The sequence below is a fragment of the Rhipicephalus sanguineus genome, chromosome 11 (assembly GCF_013339695.2).
Source record: "Rhipicephalus sanguineus isolate Rsan-2018 chromosome 11, BIME_Rsan_1.4, whole genome shotgun sequence".
NCBI classification, from domain to species: domain Eukaryota; kingdom Metazoa; phylum Arthropoda; class Arachnida; order Ixodida; family Ixodidae; genus Rhipicephalus; species Rhipicephalus sanguineus.
In genome coordinates this window covers 52998510-53018152 of record NC_051186.1, presented here as the reverse complement: position 1 = coordinate 53018152, position 19643 = coordinate 52998510, and the positions used below count along the sequence as shown (strand labels likewise).

Genomic DNA, 19643 nt, shown 5'->3' with positions numbered 1-19643 from the left:
GCCCCGCACGCCTTCACTCGCACATATAACATACGGCGTGCGGGAGGATGTTATCGATTTTGATTTTATACGGAGCCTCACGGCGAAAACGACGGTAAAAATACGCCTGAACTGTATAACTGATATCTCAATAAGAGACTAGGTGGGAACGTCACGTGATTCCGCTTGCCTCAGCACGCCAACTTCCTCTGAATGTTGGGGAATGACCCAGACGGCGTCGGCAGTGGGCGGAGGGGGGGGGGGTGCGTTGGAGGTGAGGGGTTGGACATTGATTGACAATGGCATTCAAAATAAACCGCCATTGTCGTGACGATAATTTGCATGTTTATGTACGCAGGGCTCATCGCAGCAGTGTACCGCATGTCTCAAAGGAAAATGCGGGCGGTAATTGGGCTGCTATGGTGGGCGAACTGGGGGAGGGAGGACAGCTGCTCCCGTCCCCCCTGGTAGACAAGCTCAAGGTGGAGGGTGACGGGAGCAACGGTGAAGACAGGTCTATTTGTCGAAACGTTGACCCCAGTGAGATACACTGTTCAATCCTCATCACTCGCTCTAAACGCGGTCTGCGTGCAAAACGGCGAAGCCGCGTCACAGTGAAAGGGGAGATCGTGAAGTGGAAGTCCTCTTCTCGTGACGTCCTAGTGACCTTCCGCGATTGATTGCCATCCGTTTGGTCCTTGCAGCCGGCAACGTGGGGGAAGACGATGCTGGCCCTCTGCGTGGGCCGAGTGGTGTTCATACCGATGTTCCTACTCTGTAACGCTTACCCCCGCCACAACCTACCCGTCCTCTTCGAGAGTGACACGGCGTTCATCGTCCTCATGGTGCTCTTCTCCGTATCCAACGGCTACCTCGTCACGCCAGCTCTCACGCACGCCTCCAAGTAAGTACCGCACTCCGCGATCGTCGATGCCTGACCCGAAGGTCGCGGGATCGAATCCGGGACGTTCAAATTTCTGACCTAGAACGAGCGACACAAACGTACGTGTGTCTGCATGGAAAAGTCAACTATCTGAAACACCCGAGAACCGTATGACGTCACGAAAATGGGTAAGCGCTATTGTATGGAAGATTTAGACAAATTCTCTGTGGGAGGGGCAGCGATGCCTGTAGGAGGCATCGCTGTCCTAAAACTTTGCTGGAAATCCTGAGGTGCGCGACTCAGCGCGCAGCGGGCCGCTCCCAGGTTCGGACAGTCAGGTCAAGCCCGACCGCCGTATCGTGGGCCTTCTGGACAGCCCACAGTTGAGCCCCGGCATCGGGGCTCTTGATAGATGATAGCCACGTGATAGCAGAACCACGTGAGAATGTGCATCGCCACCCTGTGTGTGGAGCGTGCATTTTTTCTGAGGTTGTAACCGACTATAGCGAACTACACTGTTCTCATTTTTTTTTTCATCTTCTTTTCTTTTTCAAGGTCCACGTCGACGGAAAACCAGGAAATGGCGGGCTCTATGGCAGCCGTCTTCCTAGGACTTGGTCTACTATTAGGCTCCCTATCATCCTACGGCACCGTGAAGCTCCTTTAGGCTTAGTCCGCATAGGAAAAAGCAATCTTACAAGTCACGAAGAAGGCCGTGCCCATTTCCCATAGCACCCACTGCATACGTACGTGTCATCGAATTGCAGCCAAGAACTGACGTCATGACTGTGGATAACCTGATCACACCAGCCTTCAAGCACGACCGTATACTCCCGCGCAGATTCATACGCAGAGTGGGATATGTGAACGCGGGATGTTTAGTAATTACGACACCTTTTTATGTATAGTATGTTTTAGTGATTTACAACAAGCGGATACAGGGTCAAGGACACTGGTGTTCGCTCATTGAGCGACTATGTGCCTCACGCGCTAATGGCCTTATTTTACCCTTTGAAATATGACATGGACTTCATTCCACCGCAGTCACGACATTAAACAACCCACTCAAAACCACAATGCGTTCCGCTTTGTTTGTCTCAATTATCGAGCAGCTATAGCCACTTTCCGTGAGTGAGCTCGCAATAAACTTGTGTGACTTGTGTGAGGCCAAGGCACGCGGTGCGTATTGGTCGGACGGAGTGACTTGCATTATATTTCGAATAAGCGAAGCGAACGGTGTGTTGTAAACCAGCTAGGCCATACACCACTTTCAGATTACGCCGGGGGCCTATACGTGACGCGGGCATTGCTACAGTTCCTTTAAAATACCGTATGGTGAGTAAGCATGAGTTCACTCGGGTGGTACCTACTTCCCGTAGGTACTGTGCTGAGGTTCCCGATGCTCAGCTTCCGGCGTGAAATTCCTGGTTACAGGCCTGCGTCAGTGCAACGTATCTAATTTTATAACCAGGTAATGAACATGGCATGTGTACTCCCATGACGCAGAAAGCTATATATTCAAGCGTTGCTCGACTCCGGAGGAATATGCTAACGAATGCTATATACGAATGATATTCGCATCATCCCACCGTGGCGTGCACTTCGTTTCGATAAACTGACGTCAGTGTTCTAACGTGAGTGCTGACGTTGCGTCAGACCATGAGTTACCCTTTCAACGCCAGTGTAGTCGACGTTCCTGGTAAGCCCACGATGTGCACACAACTGCACTCCATTTACAAAAAACACGTCGATCCACTTCGTAACACTTGGCTCGAGGCCAAAAAAAACAAAACAAAATACAGCATAGACAGCTACTCGCTGACTGCTTCGCATGAAACAGATTCCCACAATGCGTGGGATCTGCCGAATTTTTTAAATAGCGAAGCTGTTTATGCAGAGCATCGTAACCACTCGGCTATCCAGGCACGCTAGCAGAGCATAACATAGCCTTGTATAGTATGTGAGGACGAGGGGAATGAGGGAGAGAGAGAGTAAAGCATAGTATAGAAGGATAGAGAAAAAAAGAGATAGAGAGAAAGAAAGGGAAGAAAAACAGAGAGAGAAATGAAAGAAAGAGAATGGGAAGAAAGATAGAAGGAGCGAGAAATAGAAAGAAATATATAGAGATAGAACGAAAGAGATAGAGAGAAAGAAAGACAAAGAAGACATGGAAAAATAAAGAGAAGAGAGAAAAAGGAAGAAAGAAAGAGAAAAATATAGAGAAACAAAGAAGGCCGCCCAGCCGCGCTGTTCCTTCGGCAGGCTTGGCATCACTAATGCGAAGAATCAGTCTCAATTTTGTTACTGGGCTGCACCCACGACAAGCGAGATCCTTCGGGAGGGGGAGGGGGGAGGGTGAATGGGGCAAGGAGGCGGGGAACTTAAGATGGTAGGCCACTCAAAAAAAGTTTTTTTTAAGAGCAGCCAGCGTTGAAATAACTTTTTCTTCAAAACAAGCACGTCTTATTTAACTTACCCAGCCATTTATAGTGCAAAATATTGATTATTTATTTTTTGGGAGGTGATCTTTGTCAAAAACTACAATAAAAGTGGTAGTCACGCCAGCCGTGATAACTGACTAATGGGTGGTTTAATTCAGTAAAGCTGCCCCGCTACGGTGGTCTAGTGGTTATGGCGCTGGACTGCTGACCCGAAGGTTACGGGATCGAATTCTGGCCTCGGCGGCTGCATTTTCGATGGCGGTGAAAATATGTTGTAAATTATTGTACAAAATTTCAGTTCAAAGTACACACTGAGAAAAAAGTTATGAAGGTTAGCGTCACATGATTTCGAGCAAATTTTTATTTTCAGAAAAACGCAAACAAAGATTTCACAGCTTGCAAAAGGTGTGTGTCCCCCTCATGGCCGTTTTTAGAGATTTAAAGACAATTAGAAATACAGTACTATTTAATGACATCCTCTTACGTAACAGTGAAAATAAAATTTATAGAGTATTTTGAATATCATTAATATGGACGAAAGAACACTTACTTTCGAAACCAACGCAATGCGGTTTCGGTTTTGATATACGAGCATGGGTTAGGGAAAACTTGCTGTAACTCGCAAACTAATGATGATAGGAGGATATTTTTTGTTGCGACATATTTTTGAATGTTTGGGCATGCAAAAGCTAAAAACCCAAGCTCGACCTTGCGAAAAAAAATTGACTTTTGAAGGTGGCCTACCCCTTAAGCGTTATGTATTGATTTTGTTTGCTCTTGCGGAAGGCGGACGGGAGGGGAGAGGGGGAAGGTTAGGCAGGCAACAATTGTGGGGACAACTTGCTCGGGCTAGTTGGTAATTATCCATCATTGTAGCTAGCGCCAGACTTTATGATGGAATGACAGAGAAAGGACAAACCACAAGCGCTTGTGGCTTGTCCTTTCTGTACCCGTCCTTCGTAAGAAGGAAAGGATTCTTAATCTGCAACGTGAAAAGCTGCACTTAGCTTTCATTTACTTCACGGGAATAAGTTAGCCCGCAGTAGTTTTAACTAAACTGTTCGTTGCAGCGTTCGTTGCCGTAGTGGGGCATTGCAGTGGGTGCATGCCATGGATGGGGACCATCATCATCGCCATAGCTGCGTAGCCGCCCTCCTTATTGCCATTTCCTGGTGAAGCGCGCGAGGACACGTTCGCCTGTGTTCTTTCCACGCGCACGGTTTTGTTCTCACAGCTCGGTTCCGCATGACTGGACAAAGGAAGCCAGGTAACAGAGGCCGCAGCAATGGAGGCAAGTAACTGAAGATCGCATCCTTGAACATATTTTGGTCGGTGTAATTTTTTAACGGTATAGCGGGAGCGCTGAGCGCGGGATATGTGGTAGGGTCTAATATTCTCGAAAGGTAACGAGATCTGCCTACGATGCGCAACAGCACAAACCACACTGAAATGCGAGCGCCGTCTGCTACGCCGTTTAGTTCAACATATCTTTGGGTAATCTTTAAGTAAACAGCGCTAGACAGCAGAGAACTGGTCAAGAGTATGCGCATGCGCGCGGTGCGCAGCCAAGTGAAAGTGTCTTCGGCTGTGCTGTACTGCTAGGCGCATTCGACACCGGTGCTTTCTGCTGCGTTAACAGACCCTTTGTTTGTTTTCTTTTTTTTATGAATGCCATGCACATCCACCTAGAAACCATGAGCGTCGAGGAGGCTGAGACACGTCCACTGATGTCGCTCTTTTTGGGCATCAGCGTAGCAGACGGCGCTCGCAGTTCAGTGTGCTTTATGCGCTTGCGCATCGTCGGCAGATCTCGTTACCTTTCAAGAATGTTAGACGCTACCATATCCCGCGATCAGCGCTCCCACATGCAACAATGCTAAAAAATTGCAAGGGTGTTCGGTAGATTGGTCAAATGACACCACCGAGGTGGATTTTAAAAATTACACCATCTCCCACTAAAGGGAACCATGTGGGGATGCGAAGCAGTGCATGGGTCGACCTAAAGTTCCGTTCATCACGGGCCTTGCCCGATGTTAACGCGTCCTTGGAAGTGGGGCACACAATGAATTCACTGTAGTTGCTGTTGCTGTTACCCGTCCCGAACTCTTGTCGGAGCACGCCACGCGGGTTCATTGCGCGTCTGCAGAATCTCGTTCCCCGACGCCATCACGTGATTGCTGAGAGAGTGTAAGGGGGAGAGACCACGGCGTCATACCCAGCCCCTTACACAGGCCCGAACGCGCTAGCGCGTGCCAACACGTTCTGACTAGGATACAACGCGTTGGTTCATCGCGCGTCTGCAGAATCTCGTTCCCCGACGCCATCACATGATTGTTGAGAGAGTGCAAGGCGGAGAGGCCACAGCGTCTTACGCAGGCCCACAGGCCCAAGCGCGCTAGCACGTGCCAGCACACGTGGTCTTGTCTGCATTACTTTATGCGTTACGCCAAGCTGGGACAGCATACGGCAGCCCGGACCCCTAAAGCGCTCTGCACGTATCATCATCAAGGCGGTCGAAGAACAAGAGGAAGAAGACTTCTCCTTGGCGCGAGCGCGCGCTCAGATGGCTATGCTAGGTTGGACGGTCGCCAATGGAACTACGCGGACACAGCCCAGCGCAAAAGCTGTTTCGCAACTAAAAAAAAATGCTGGTTTGGAAGCTCCAGCAACGCATCACCGGCAAAGGTGAAGCCACGGTTTGGCCATGGTTTGTCTCGGAATCGTGCTCTTTTCTTGTGGTGCCCGCTCATAGATAAAGTGGTTTTGCTCTGTTAATGTAAACGCTAGGCAAATTCTAAAATAAGGAGTCCTTGTTCCCGACTAAAGTATCATTGGAATAGAGCATATTATTGCACGTTTATGTATATATGAATATCCTATATTTTTGTGGCATATATTAACTGTATATATTTAAACATTCGTTTGAGTCTGTAATGTCACTGGCCTGGTGGATACAGACGCAAAGAAGAGCTTTTTTATGGACGATGTATGTGCGGTTCCTGTTCAGTGCAGCACATTCAGAGCGATAGCTGAAACCTCACTTACTTTTAGTACAACCTCCAAAAGCGGATATTTTTGTGCCAGCCATTAGACTAGTTGGTTTGCTTAGTGTTGTGTTTTTGTGCACATGCACATTAAGTTTATTTCGCTCAAGGAAAGCGATGTTACATTAAATGGCACTGCATGCCAAAGAATTAACATGGTGTATATTATTCAACATTAATTTCATCGCTTGTAACCCCCCCCCCCCTCCCGAAGGGCCGATTTCTTTTTTTTTTTTTTTCAGGGAAAGGTGGCAACCCAACTTGTTTGCGTCGACGCGTATGATCACTTTTCGTGGTTGATGAGGCATCTAAGGCTTTCGCCTTAATAAACTTTTTAACAGTCCCGTGCCCTTCCCCTCGTAACAGAAAACAGGGAAACGAAATTGTATTGCGTGGCAGTGAAAAGCTGACATGCCAGCGAATAAGAAGCAATACATTTCCGGCCTATTTTGTTTGACGGCAGGTGGCGTATACCGTTGGCCGGCGACGGTAGGCAGTTTGGCGTTTGGCACAGAGATCCTCACGGGCTCGCGTGGTCTGTAAACTTTTGAGGTCGACTGTGTACACGAGCTTTCCGTGTTGCTAACGGTCCATTAGGTGGCTCTGCAGCAACGTTGCCTGGAGGCAACCCTAAACCTTGACACAGGCGCCTGCGAGTGGTATACGCGCATGACGTCGGCGTTCGCGTGGCCTGGCGTATTCCTTGGATTAAGGTGGAAAATAGGGCGAGTTGGAAAATATTGCAGGCTTAAAATACCACCGCGAAAACGACGAAGACACGCAGAAAGACATTCATTGATTTGGGTCCGGTTACATGTCCCCTAAGCCGATTCTGGCGGTATGTTTGCAGTACTGGTCCACTCTTACTGCTCCTCTCAACGACTTCTGCGGTTGAGCATTAGTGCAACCTACTAGAGGTAGTATAAAGAAATCCCGCCTGCTTCACTTCGCGAACACTGTCGAAACAGCGAAGCTTATACGCCCGTCATTCATCAGGCTATATCGTACTTGTTTTTCGATTCTTCCCTTCGTTAGCACTTAGCTTCGGCCTCTCTTGCGCGAACATCGCGGCGGGTTCGGCGACAACATGCCCGTTCTCGCATCAGCTCTCGCTGACCCTCACGTCGGGCGGCTTCTTAATCGGGATAACGAGAAACGTCCGCCATTTTGAAAGCGCAAACTCCTGAACACCGAGACCGCCGACACTGACGCGCTCTTTTACACTCCACACAGATATTCGCTCGGAGAGGCTCTCGCCGATCGGTTCGCCGTCCGCGATCACTCCCAACCGGTCTCGTCTTTTCTCCCTTTTTCTTCTAATCCCTCCTTATTTCTTCCCTTGTGCACTACTGCTGAGGTGACCTACTTTGATAGAGGCAGTGGCGGGGTTCACTTTTCTCTTCATTTCCTTGTTATTTTATTGTAAGAACAACCTCCCCCATATGTACTCCACTGAGCCTCACCCCATCTTGGCGCGTTCCTCGAAGGTTCACCCCTTTTCCGAGCCGAGTAGCTACTACGCTCACTCCATATATACGAGCAAATAACCGCTAATCGGCCAATAGATCGGGAAATCGGGCTACGACAAAGGAAAAGAAAGGCGTAACGCCCAGCAGAACGCGTAAGTCACTGCTAGGTGAGTTCGAATACGATGAGGCAGGGGCTGAATGTTTTTTATTACGGCACGTACCGGTACTTTTTGTACTATTGCACAAAAACGCTCCACGAGTATTCTCAGCACGTAGAGCTCGGGCCTGCCACGCACGAACAGCCTGGTAAACGTCTGCTTGCAACATTTCACTGCATGCAAACTGCACTATACGCTCTAAGTTTACGCCGAGACTATAGAAATCTGCGCAGAAGCGAACCAGCGCGGAGAGCACGCCGCGGGGTGTCTGCTGTTTTGTTTGCCCAGCTGGTTTGCCTCATACCGGCTTGCTTGCCCCATAAATTTGACGTCACTTCCGCCACACTTTTCCCAGTGCATTGGGATACGATAGGGCCTCTCCTGAGTTTTCCTCCCTCCATGCTCGATGCCAGCGTTCCTTCGCACAGGGTTATATTACATAACCCAGGGTTATATTATAAACAGGAAGCCCATTTTTTCTAAAGAATACATGCGGGTTTAAACGCAGGGTAAATGCGCGGACGAGGGCAGTGAAGAGGCTTGACACAAACGAGCGCTGAAGCCTCTTGACCGTCCTCACCTTCTACGCATTTACCCTGTGTCATGCTACACCAACGAGCCCAAAATGTTACCTTAGTGGATTTAAACGGTTGCAGGCCGTGACAGGGGTAGGCGGTTCTGGCGGAACAGTCCGCGGAAGACGCCTGAGGGACGACGCGACTCCAACGGCGACTCCCCGCCGGTCGTCAAGATGTTCCGGGCTTTCCGAGCCGAGTTGGACGAACGCAACGACCGCTACGAGCGTCTCACAAGACTCGGACGCGACGTCAGCACCGAATGCAGACGCATCGTTATTTTGCTGAATCGCCCCGCGAGGTTTGAATGTTATAGACACTTACTATATTAATTGTTGTGGTCTTACGTCCCAAAACCACGATATGATTATGAGGGACGCCGTATAGTGGAGGGCTCCGGAAATTTCGGCCACCTGGGGTTCTATAACGTGCACCTAAATCTAAATGCATGGGCCTCAAGAATTTTCGCCTCAACCGAAAATGTGGCCGCCGCGGCCGAGATTCGATAACGCAACTTTCGAGTCAGCACTCGAGCACTATAACCACTGGGCCACCGTGTCGGGATTGTGTGTATATATATATATATATATATATATATATATATAGAAAAAGAGTGTTCCACACTCGCCGTCACGGCTACTGGCGGCGCTGACTGACGCTCCCACGTTTAAATGCACACATATACCCTATAAAGTGGACGGGGGGATGGCCGCCGCGGTAGCTCAGTTGGTAGAGCATCGGACGCGTTATTCGAAGGTCGCAGGTTCGGTCCCTGCCCGCGGCAAGCTATCTTTTCGTCCACTTTTCTTTCTTCACGATTACCTTACATTTATTACTAAAAACATCCCCTATACTTTTCTTGGCATTATTGTCTGTTAGTTCTCATTAATATTGTGTATAACAAAGAAAACGAGCCCTTGAAATTAACACTTCTTTCCTTCACACATATATATATATATATATATATATATATATATATATATATATATATATATATATATATATATATATATATATATATACATACACCTGCCGAGCTGCTATGCTTTTGAGGATGCGGGTTCGATTCTCGGGCAGAAGTAAAATATATGACACGCCCGTGTAGATAGATTTCAGGGCACGTTAAACATCCCTAGATGGTCAAAGTTAATCCTCAGTGTCCCCTACTAAGGCGTACCTTAAGAACTGACAGTTGGGAAAGTTGGTAGTGATTCATCGTTCACTGCGCAACGTTAGACAAAAACGAAGAGACCGAAACAACACAAGCGGAAACTAACAATTGGTTTATAGAAAGAAGAACGACACTTAAATCGTCGCATAAGTGTCAGCCAGGCCTTTATCTCGTTATCAGACAAAGAATTCGCCTTCTTGCGAGTCAGGTGTCGTTAAGGCTTTCTGACACCGCATTTTGTTGTCCATTAAACGTAGTACATTTGATAGCCGATCCGATCGCGGCGTCTCAATACGTCCACGTGTTTAGTTACCACCAGAAGCGCTTGAGACGATGATGTATTTAAGTGTCGTTCTTGCTTTCTAATAAACCAGTTGAGAGTTTGCGCTCGTGTTGTTTCGGCGTCTTCTTCGTCCTAGTCTAGTGTTGCGCAGTGAATGACGAAGGCGTACCTTAAAAAAGCATCGTGTCTTCGCTTCGTAAAAGCTTATAATTTAAGACAAAATTTGTAGGCACAAAGAAACGAGCAGAAGAAGGGACGGGACTAGGGCCAACTAACAACTGAATTTGTTGGAAAATACATTGTATCCCAGTTAACTACAGGCGCATGCGCGAGTCGCATTGATAAGCACCGCCACGAATTTCACTGTTTAGACAACTCTTGATAACGGAAGGTCGTTTGTCATTTTACTACGGTGCCTATCAACGTGACTCGCGCATGTGCCTGAAGTTACCTGGGATGCAATGTTTTTTTCCCGAATAAAGCAGTTGTTAGTTGGCACTAGTCCTGTCCTTTATTGCCCTCGTTTCTTTGTGCATCCAAATTCTGTTTGACCAATGCACCAACTAGCCCAATAACTCATTTTAGTCACTTATTGTCCACATTCTATTTGCAGTGCCGGCGAGCGGGAGAAGGTTCTCGTGAAGGCCCACCGCCGACTGTGCGAGCTGAACGATTCGCTGCTCCGAGACATGGCCGCCGAATTGAAGGGCCAGGACTACTACCAGTACCTGAGGGCGTTCACTGTGGGTACGTGCGGATGATCGACGGACATTGCCGTAGCCAAGAGTGGAAGTTTAAGCACCTCCCCCCCTCCCCCCCCCCTCCCGTAAAAACAATTCTGGCTATGCTCCTGTCGACGGACTCTCTCTCTCTCTCTCTCTCTCTATGTATATAGTGTTTGAAAGCCAATGAGTAGCATCGCTTTAGGCCTTTCGTTTCGTGGCGATAACAAAAGAGTGCACATTCGTGTACAATTTGAATAATAGCAACTTAGGTAGAAGGCCAACTACAGCCCAATTTACAGTTCTAATTGTGGACGAGTTAGCTGAAACGTGTTAACTGAAACACGTTCTTTTTTTTTCCGCAAGTACGCTTTGTGCCAGCATTTGCTTCGGCTTGCACGCTTTAAGTTTGAGCCCTAAACCATATTGGGAGACCAGATAATTGGCGGTTCGAGATAGGGGCTCCCGTGTTATCACTCGTGAAACATATTCTATTTTGTAGTTTCTTTCTCGCGTTTCATTGGTCCGTGACTTTGCGTAAAGTGACGAATGCAGTTGCTGTCAAATTGAAAGGGAACTTCCTGTGACGACACGATCGAGCCGACCCCTTTCCTATAATTACCCGTGCTGCCAGAGCCGCTATGCTTGAAGCTTCCGCGCAGGCTAACGAAGGATTGGCCTCTAGTAAGTTGTCTTACGGGGCACGCATGCGCAGAGAGCAGGGGCAATGCTGTTTCGCTGACGGAGCTCATGCTTAATCGCTTGCTTTTTAACGAGTATAGACTCCTTCTATTCATAGTTTAAATACAAAATATGACGTACGGAAACAAAAATAGCTAAAAGCTAGGCAGACAGGAGACGACTCTGCTCGCCACTTGCAGTACTTTTTACAGCGAAAGCTGTTATGAGATCATTTCACCGGCCGTTTTTGGCGCCGTAGTTCGCCGCCGCCGCCGCCGCCGCCGGTGTCCGTAACCAGTATCGCTCGAAATAAGAAAAAAAAACGAAATAAGAAAAAAAATTCCAGGATGGAACGAGGTTCGAACCTGGGCCCTCTGCGTGGGAGCCCAGTATTCAACCTCTGAGCCATGCCGGTGCTTGAAACTGCTTGGTAAAAATGTCCTATACAGGCTTCATGTCGGGAAGGAACCACATTAGCATATGCAATATAGCGTGGTAGAAGAGTAAAATAATCACCAAGCGTCGCACAACGCGAATTCTGTAACCAGGCGTCACACAATGCGAATTGCGCAACGAGTAGGTTGTTGAATGCTTCCAACCCATTACAAAGGGCTCTGCCATAATTCATCGTCATCAGGCACAGCATCAACAAAGTGCGCATAATGCCTTACATGCGTTTAGCAGGTACCAACGCTCTCCGTAGAATGACGAAAAATAGCACAGTTCCTGCTGCCCTACTTCTCAAAAATTACAGTGATTTATAGCGTAGTGGGTTCCTCGCAAGTGCACTTGTATTGGTTGCGAAGGAAGCCCATAAGCGCATGATCCATTTCCTCGGGTTCTCAGTAAAGTTCTTCCCCCCCCCCCCCCCCGTCTCTCTCCCACGTCAACGTATGTTATGCAGCATGACGGGAGAGGGAAATAGCGACCGGGCGTCACCCAATGCAAATTACATAACTGGTGGGCCGTTTAAAGCTTCCAACCCATTACAAAGGGCTGAGCCATAATTTTTCATCGTCATCAGTCGTCGCGTCAACAAAGTGCACATAATGCCTTACAGACGCGTAGCTGGTGCCTCGCTTCTCCGCAGAATGGCGAATAATGGCTTAGTAGGTGCTTTCCAACTTCACAAAAATTGTGATTTATGGCGTAGTGGGTACCTTTCTAGTGTACTTGTATTGTAGCCCCAAGAGAGCTTACAATGAGCTCTATAGAAACGCCGCTCTTCGAGCTTTCGCTGTGACTGTGCTGCGGTTTCAGCGCAGGCCTGGCGTTTTTTTAAACATATGCTTTATCGCAGGGGGCGTGCCACCGGAATAAATCGAAATTTTACGAAATCGTAAGCGACTAGCTGGAGCTCTTGAGCTTTCATGCTCGCTTGCGCTTGTAAATGTGACAAGGTTCAAGTTACAAAACCCTCACGTAGGTACGGCTAAACATTGATAAACGGCAACGAAGAGATTACCAACCGCGCTTGCATGCTGAGCGTAACAACCGCAGGTGTGCTGATTACTTTCTCGTTTGCGTTTCAATTTATGCTATTTGTACGAAAACAACAACCACAACGACAACAGTCTTCGACCAGCGCTCATATGGTCGTCGCGTAACGCGGTCACAAACTCGAAGCGGGCTTCACCGCGTGAGGATGCGTATTGCTAAGAAGACAGCTTTACCGTACAGCTTAGCTTGGAATTCAATAGTCCGTAGACATTCAATGATTGCGACGCTTCTGAACAAAGCCCCGGCAAAAAAAAAAGACTACCATAGAGATGCACGTGTGTGTCTCTGTTTTTAGATAAGAAACTTGAGCGCCTTGGTAAATTTTGTCGGGGATTCTGCCACCGCTCTAAGTCAAACATAATGTTTTAGGCAGTAACGACGAACCTTTAACTCATAATATGCATAGTATGGACCGGTAACGAATAGTGGGATTTACCCTATTTTGTGGCGCATACCCGTTTATGATGGGCCGTGACGACGACGTAACACGCGGACAAGCAGAGACCGTAAGGTGCTTCTAGTGCTTCGCCCCTAAAAAGTCCCCCGCACTGAAGCTTTCTAATGTCTTGCGTGACACGCCGTGGGCCACGGTTTTGTCGTAGTTTTGGCAGGCGAAACTGCAGAATTTTGGTTCTTGTACATGAAGAAGTTGTAAACTCTGTCGTGCTTCTCTAGTAACACTATAACATTAACATTATCTACCTTTCTAGATTAGTGTGCTGCAACTTTCTTCCCGAACTCATGCAGGTCTTCAAGAGTACGTGAGAGCGGTGTCCTTCTTTCGCTACCTAAAAGATGACTGCCTGGTGACGTTGGACGAGATCAACAGCGCTCTGGTCTTTGAGACGCAAGCTGAGGTAATCGCTTTTCCTTCTGTCTTTGTTTTACCGCACAGTGAGGAGCTGTGGCGCTGGACGATTTCACCGCATAATTAGGGAGTGTGTGTTCGTCGCAAGTTAATGCATTGCTTTTGTAGGAAGCACCCAAGTACCGTACAGGTTGATGATAGCAGTAGTTCTGCCACAGTTTTATAGTGCAGCTTTTTTTTTTTTTTTTCAAGCCTAAGATTTGTGCGCTGAGTGATTGTTTTTACAAAGAGATAATAGAGAAATATGGGCTTTAAAGGGGCACTAAAGGCAAATAACAATTTATGTCAGAGTGAAAGCTCAATGTATTGCAACTTCTAAAACGCCAATATTATCAACAGCAGTGCCTTACTTACCGATAAATTAAGCTAAATGTATCACATGATGAGCGCCACGAGTGGGACATTTTCGAAGTGATCCCGATGACGTATAAGAGGCTGCCTACAATAAATCACTAGCAATTAAACTAGCAGCAATAAAAAAGGAACATTCCGTGCATCAAAAGACGCAATAAAATGCTGTTTGTTCGTTTTCCGTTTGATTCATGGAAAAAAGAACCTCTGTGGCGTTGCCATGGGGAACGGCGCGCGTGGTTCAAAGGTTCCGTTTTCGCCGAACTGCGCTTCGCCCGGCGCCCTGCTTCGCTCACGCGGTCACGTCTCAATGACTCTGGTGGTGAATTCGGGATCGCGTACTGCCACGTGTGTTTTGCGCGCTCGTGAAAGTCGCTCTAACAGAAAGTTCGACAAAATGCCGCATGCAACGACGCCGGCACTACGAGCCCTCAGCAGCATACCGCGTTCACCGGGGCTCAAGTCGCTAAATTGGAGCCCGGCGTCGCGAGCCAATGTCTCGTTGTCAAGTTCTCCCTCCACATCCATTGCGGCGATTGCGGCAAGCTTCGATGGTTTCGATGGCCGTTGTTGCTGCTGTGGGTCCCGCTACTTTCCCTCTGCTGCTACTAGTGTCGGCGGTCGTGCAGTAAAGGCGGGCAACGTTGGGCACGGCAGCAGTGACGTATGAAAGTCTGATTTCAGGCGGGTGATTTGAAGTGCGCTAACGCGATGCGGACCTCTAAAACGTGATTTTATTTCCAAATAAGCACTTCCTTGGCATAAAAGTAGCCCTACGAGGTTTCTGGACCGCTATTTCAACAATCAACGTCGACTTAATATTTGCCTTTAATGTCCCTTTAATAAGGCGAAAGCCTGCCTCATGAAACGCGAAAAGTGACCGTCGGCGGCGTCAACACAAGTGGTGCAAAAGATAGCCACCATGTGATGACGCCACCATATGACGTCATAATGACGTCTCAGGTCACCAAAATTTGTAAATTCATCAATACGGTCGACTGAGGAGAAAAAGAAGATGGCTGTTGCCTTGCAGTCGTCTTAGGCAAATGCGTGAGGGACCGTGCGAGTTTTGCAAGACCAGACGATTGTGCTTGGTCATCCTCCTCATGGGTCGCCTTATCAGTCCAGGAAGCCACGCGACCTGGTTACTTGACGACTAGTCCTGTCCACCTGTAGATGTCGTTGGGTCTGCCACGGTTCCGGTGTGGAATGGGGAATAGGGTGGACGTCTTAGTAATTCGGTCACATTCCAATGCCGTGCGGTAGGGTGTTTGAATGCGGCAGTATTTGCAGTTCTAGCCTTAGTGTGGGGTGAATGAGGAGCTATTCCATACCGTGCGGGGAAGTGTTCGTTTGTAATTGTCTGGAGGCTATCGTGTACTCTATCGAGAGGTGCGGATGTGGCGGGGGGGGAGGGGGGGGTATAGATTATTGTCCCCAGATTGTGGTAAGTGAGTACGTCCGTATATCTCGGCGATGCAGGTTAGATCGTATGCAGGGGTAGGTATACACTGGGCCTGTATGTGGCGTGCACTGCTTCGTTGCCTGCTAGGGATGGATCTCGCTGACGACTGTGTGCAGTACAAAAAATACACATAAAAGCAACCGGCTCAAGTCCTAGTGATCGCCGCTGACAACGAGTTCGCGCTAGTATATGGCTAGGAGACGCATGTCGCTTGTTCTTCGTCACACCAATCTGGAGTAGCATGATAGCCGCAACGTCAAGCAAACATTTCCCTCTACTGTATGTATGTATGCGTGTGTGGGCGGGGGGATGTGTAACAATAATAATAATAATAATAATAATAATAATAATAATAATAATAATAATAATAATAATAATAATAATAATAATAATAATAATAATAATAGTTTGTATTTGAAAAAATATACGAACCCTCGCGGTGGCGTAGCCAAGGGTTAGCTTAACTGAGGGATTCAGCCCAACCCCTCCACCCCACTTATAGGGGCAGGGAAGGGGGTGGTTCGGCCCTCTCGAGTCTCCTGACTAAGCCGGGAAACCGGTGTATATATTTCTCTATCGGGGTGTCACCCGTATATTTACCTCCCTTTCCTCCGAACCAGGAGCGAGAGAGCGACATATGATTGCTCACAGTCAACAACAGCTTTGCCGAATACGTATCTCCTTACTAGAAACGGATACAGACAGGATATTTCCGAAGGCGCGGGTTCAGCTTATGGGAAGTCAAGTCTGATACCCAAAGCTGCACATCCATACTCAGCTTATACATTCAAAAATTAAGGGTGAGGGGGGTTAAGGGGTCGAGGACATCGGACCCCACTCCTCTTGATCCACCAGTGATCCTGACCTCTCCTTCTTGCATGATTTCTTCCGAAACAGGAACCGGAAAGCGAAAGAACCGCTCGCAGTGATTCTGGGGGGTCATCGCCCATAAAGCCAACCGAAGGCAGCGGGTACTTCTCGCTGGAGGTCACCCTCATCGATTACCTGTACGGCGTTGCCGACATGGCCGGAGAACTGAAGCGCATGTCGGTGTCCGCACTGGGACGCGGGGACCAGGAGACACCGCGCGTCCTGTGCCGATTCCTCCGAGACCTGTACACCGCGTTCATCTCCTGCAGCTTCCTGCCGGCTCAGAGCTCGTGGCGAAACCGCGACGTGGGCCACAGGTCGTGGGCTCTGCTCCAGAACGTGGTCGAAGTCGAGAAGGCCTGCTACGCCGCCAAGCTTCACGGCCCCGCTAGTGACAAGACCCCCGACGTCGAGGTCGATGCCGTTCTCCCTCTGATGGAAGACCTCGTTGTGGTCGAATGATGCCCGCCGTGCGGCACACCTTCAAGCTTGAAGCTGGGCTCTATTGGAGTTTCAATCTCCAACATGGTCTAGTTAGTCCACAATTGTCTTGGATATGATCGCGCTGTGACGTATGGGGATGGATTCGCGCGAATGCAAAACAAGGCGCTGTATAAAGTATATACGCAGGGACTCATTCGCGTTAGCACACAACCCTGCAAGGTACAGGGATTGAGCGACATATAGTGCAATAAGTCGGTCTCGGGGGGGGGGGGGGGGGAAGAAAAGAAAGCTGCGAAGAACACACTTGTAGATAGAACTCGCAGGAGATGATGCTTCGGAACACGTAAAACACCGGCAACGCAACTGATTCACGCGAACACACATCATCTGTGGTGTCACGTGAATTCGTCCCTGCTGCCTCACAGCTCGATTATCCAAGACAACTCGAGCACCCGGCTGCACTCGTGGTGTGCTGCATCTAGCTTTTGCTTGAACTTCTTTGTTTTTCTCTGTTTTTTCTTTTGTTTTTGCTCGTCTGGTTTTTGTTTGCTTGCTTTGCATACACGGGACATGAAGTTTTTTTTAAGAAGGCTTTCGGAAAATAAAGGAATCTGTGGCCTGTGTCACCGCAATTCTTTAAAATTATATTTTCGGTGAAGGCCGGTTGTATTGTGCAATGCGCGTTTAAGTTGATCAATTACTTAGTTAGAGACTTAATACAATGCAGCGGGTGGAAGGGGCTTCTCGACTTCGACCACAGGTGAGACGTAAGAGATATGGAAAAAAATCGTGCCATACAACATCGGCTATACATAAAAATGGGAAGCACAGGGGCAGTTATATGCCAATTTGAATTTAGTTACTATATGAATAGAAATCAAAGCGGATGGACGGACGAAATAACTTGTCGCTGGGGTGGGAGCCGAACTCTCCAACTCCGCACTCAAACCACCGGACAAACAGTTCGCCGATCTCGGAATAACTGCACGGGTAGGGTTCAAACCCTTGCTCTGAAAGGGTCCAGCGGAAAGAAAGGGTCCAACGAAAAGGAATAACGAAAAGGCTTGGCAAGCTCTAGCTAGAAATTATGACGCCAAGGGAAAAAACAGGAAACGACACCACCTTGAATTTCCCGCACTGGCTCGCCGTGACGCCACAGATTATTGATGGCGTCTAATCGGGCCTAGTTATTCTGTTGTCCGCAAAGATGACCTCCACTGTACTCTAAAATAACCGAAGAATGTACTCCGCAAGTTTCGAGCATATGTGAAGCCCAGGACGAGTACGACTCAAATTAGAGAAAAGGTTTGGAACCCCCGCCGACCGGGGGCGTTCAGTCTGCGGGCTTTCACCTCGTAGTTCGAAAGGTTTACGTTCTCTATTTTCAATGCATGACCGCGACGTTAATGAGAACTGAACGTTTAATGAATGCTCTTATGAGCCTAAAGTTATTGAGGATGTGTGTTTAGCCGCAGAAAAAAAGCAGTAACAATCTCTGTAGATTTGCTTCACACTTGCTCTCATACGCTAATACGAAACATTCGGAAGGAAATATTATAAAATAGGAATGAAACGCGCTCAAAATGTGTATGGACCACGCCCATGGACATAGCTCGGCACACTCATGAGTGCACTCACTCACACTCACTCACACTCATTTGAACGTTGTGAGTGTGAGTATGAGTGAGTACTCATGAGTGTGAGTAGTCGTGAGTGTGAACGTGAGTGAGCACTCATGAGTGTGAGTGGACGTGAGTGTGAACGTGAGTGAGCACTCATGAGTGTGAGTAGATGTGAGTATGAACTTGAGTGAGGGCTCATGAGTGTGAGTGGACGTGAATGTGAACGTGAGTGAGCACTCATGAAGGTGAGTAGGCGTGAGTGTGAACGTGAGTGAGTGCTCATGAGTGCGAGTAGATGTGAGTATGAACGTGAGTGAGGGCTCATGAGTGTGAGTGGACGTGAGTGTGAACGTGAGTGAGCACTCATGAAGGTGAGTAGGCGTGAGTGTGAACGTGAGTGAGTACTCATGAGTGCGAGTAGATGTGAGTATGAACTTGAGTGAGGGCTCATGAGTGTGAGTGGACGTGAATGTGAACGTGAGTGAGCACTCATGAAGGTGAGTAGGCGTGAGTGTGAACGTGAGTGAGTGCTCATGAGTGTGAGTAGTCGTGAGTATGAACGTGAGTGAGTGCTCATGAGTGTGAATGGACGTGAGTGTGAACGTGAGTGAGCACTCATGAGGGTGAGTAGGCGTGAGTGTGAACGTGAGTGAGTACTCATGAGTGCGAGTAGATGTGAGTATGAACTTGAGTGAGGGCTCATGAGTGTGAGTGGACGTGAATGTGAACGTGAGTGAGCACTCATGAAGGTGAGTAGGCGTGAGTGTGAACGTGAGTGAGTGCTCATGAGTGCGAGTAGATGTGAGTATGAACGTGAGTGAGGGCTCATGAGTGTGAGTGGACGTGAGTGTGAACGTGAGTGAGCACTCATGAAGGTGAGTAGGCGTGAGTGAGTGCTCATGAGTGTGAGTAGATGTGAGTATGAACGTGAGGGAGTGCTGATGAGTGTGAGTGGACGTGAGTGTGAACGTGAGTGAGTACTCATGAGTGTGAGTAGATGTGAGTATGAACGTGAGTGAGTGCTCATGAGTGTGAGTAGTCGTGAGTACGAACGTGAGTGAGTGCTCATGAGTGTGAATGGATGTGAGTGTGAACGTGAGTGAGCGCTCATGAGGGT

At 48.3% G+C, this 19643-nt stretch overlaps 2 protein-coding genes across 5 annotated transcripts in view; both read left to right on the top strand.

Annotated features, from left to right (window-relative positions):
* LOC119374672 (equilibrative nucleoside transporter 2) overlaps nt 1–1550 on the top strand; it is a 59721-nt gene extending 58171 nt beyond the window's left edge. For all 4 annotated transcript variants that reach the window (XM_037644843.2, XM_037644845.2, XM_037644842.2 and 1 more), the window contains 2 exons: nt 684–883; nt 1418–1550. In XM_037644843.2, the coding sequence (XP_037500771.1) occupies nt 684–883; nt 1418–1529 (312 nt within the window). In that variant the 3' untranslated portion in view covers nt 1530–1550. The remainder of the gene's footprint in view (nt 1–683; nt 884–1417) is intronic.
* Nucleotides 1551–8515: 6965 nt separating this feature from the next.
* LOC119373311 (translin-associated protein X-like) lies at nt 8516–17524 on the top strand. Its single transcript, XM_037643337.2, has 4 exons — nt 8516–8850; nt 10617–10750; nt 13654–13763; nt 16488–17524. Exons 1-4 carry the CDS (start codon nt 8726–8728, stop codon nt 16920–16922), a joined length of 804 nt encoding a protein of 267 aa, XP_037499265.1. The 5' UTR covers nt 8516–8725; the 3' UTR covers nt 16923–17524.
* Nucleotides 17525–19643: the final 2119 nt, after the last annotated feature.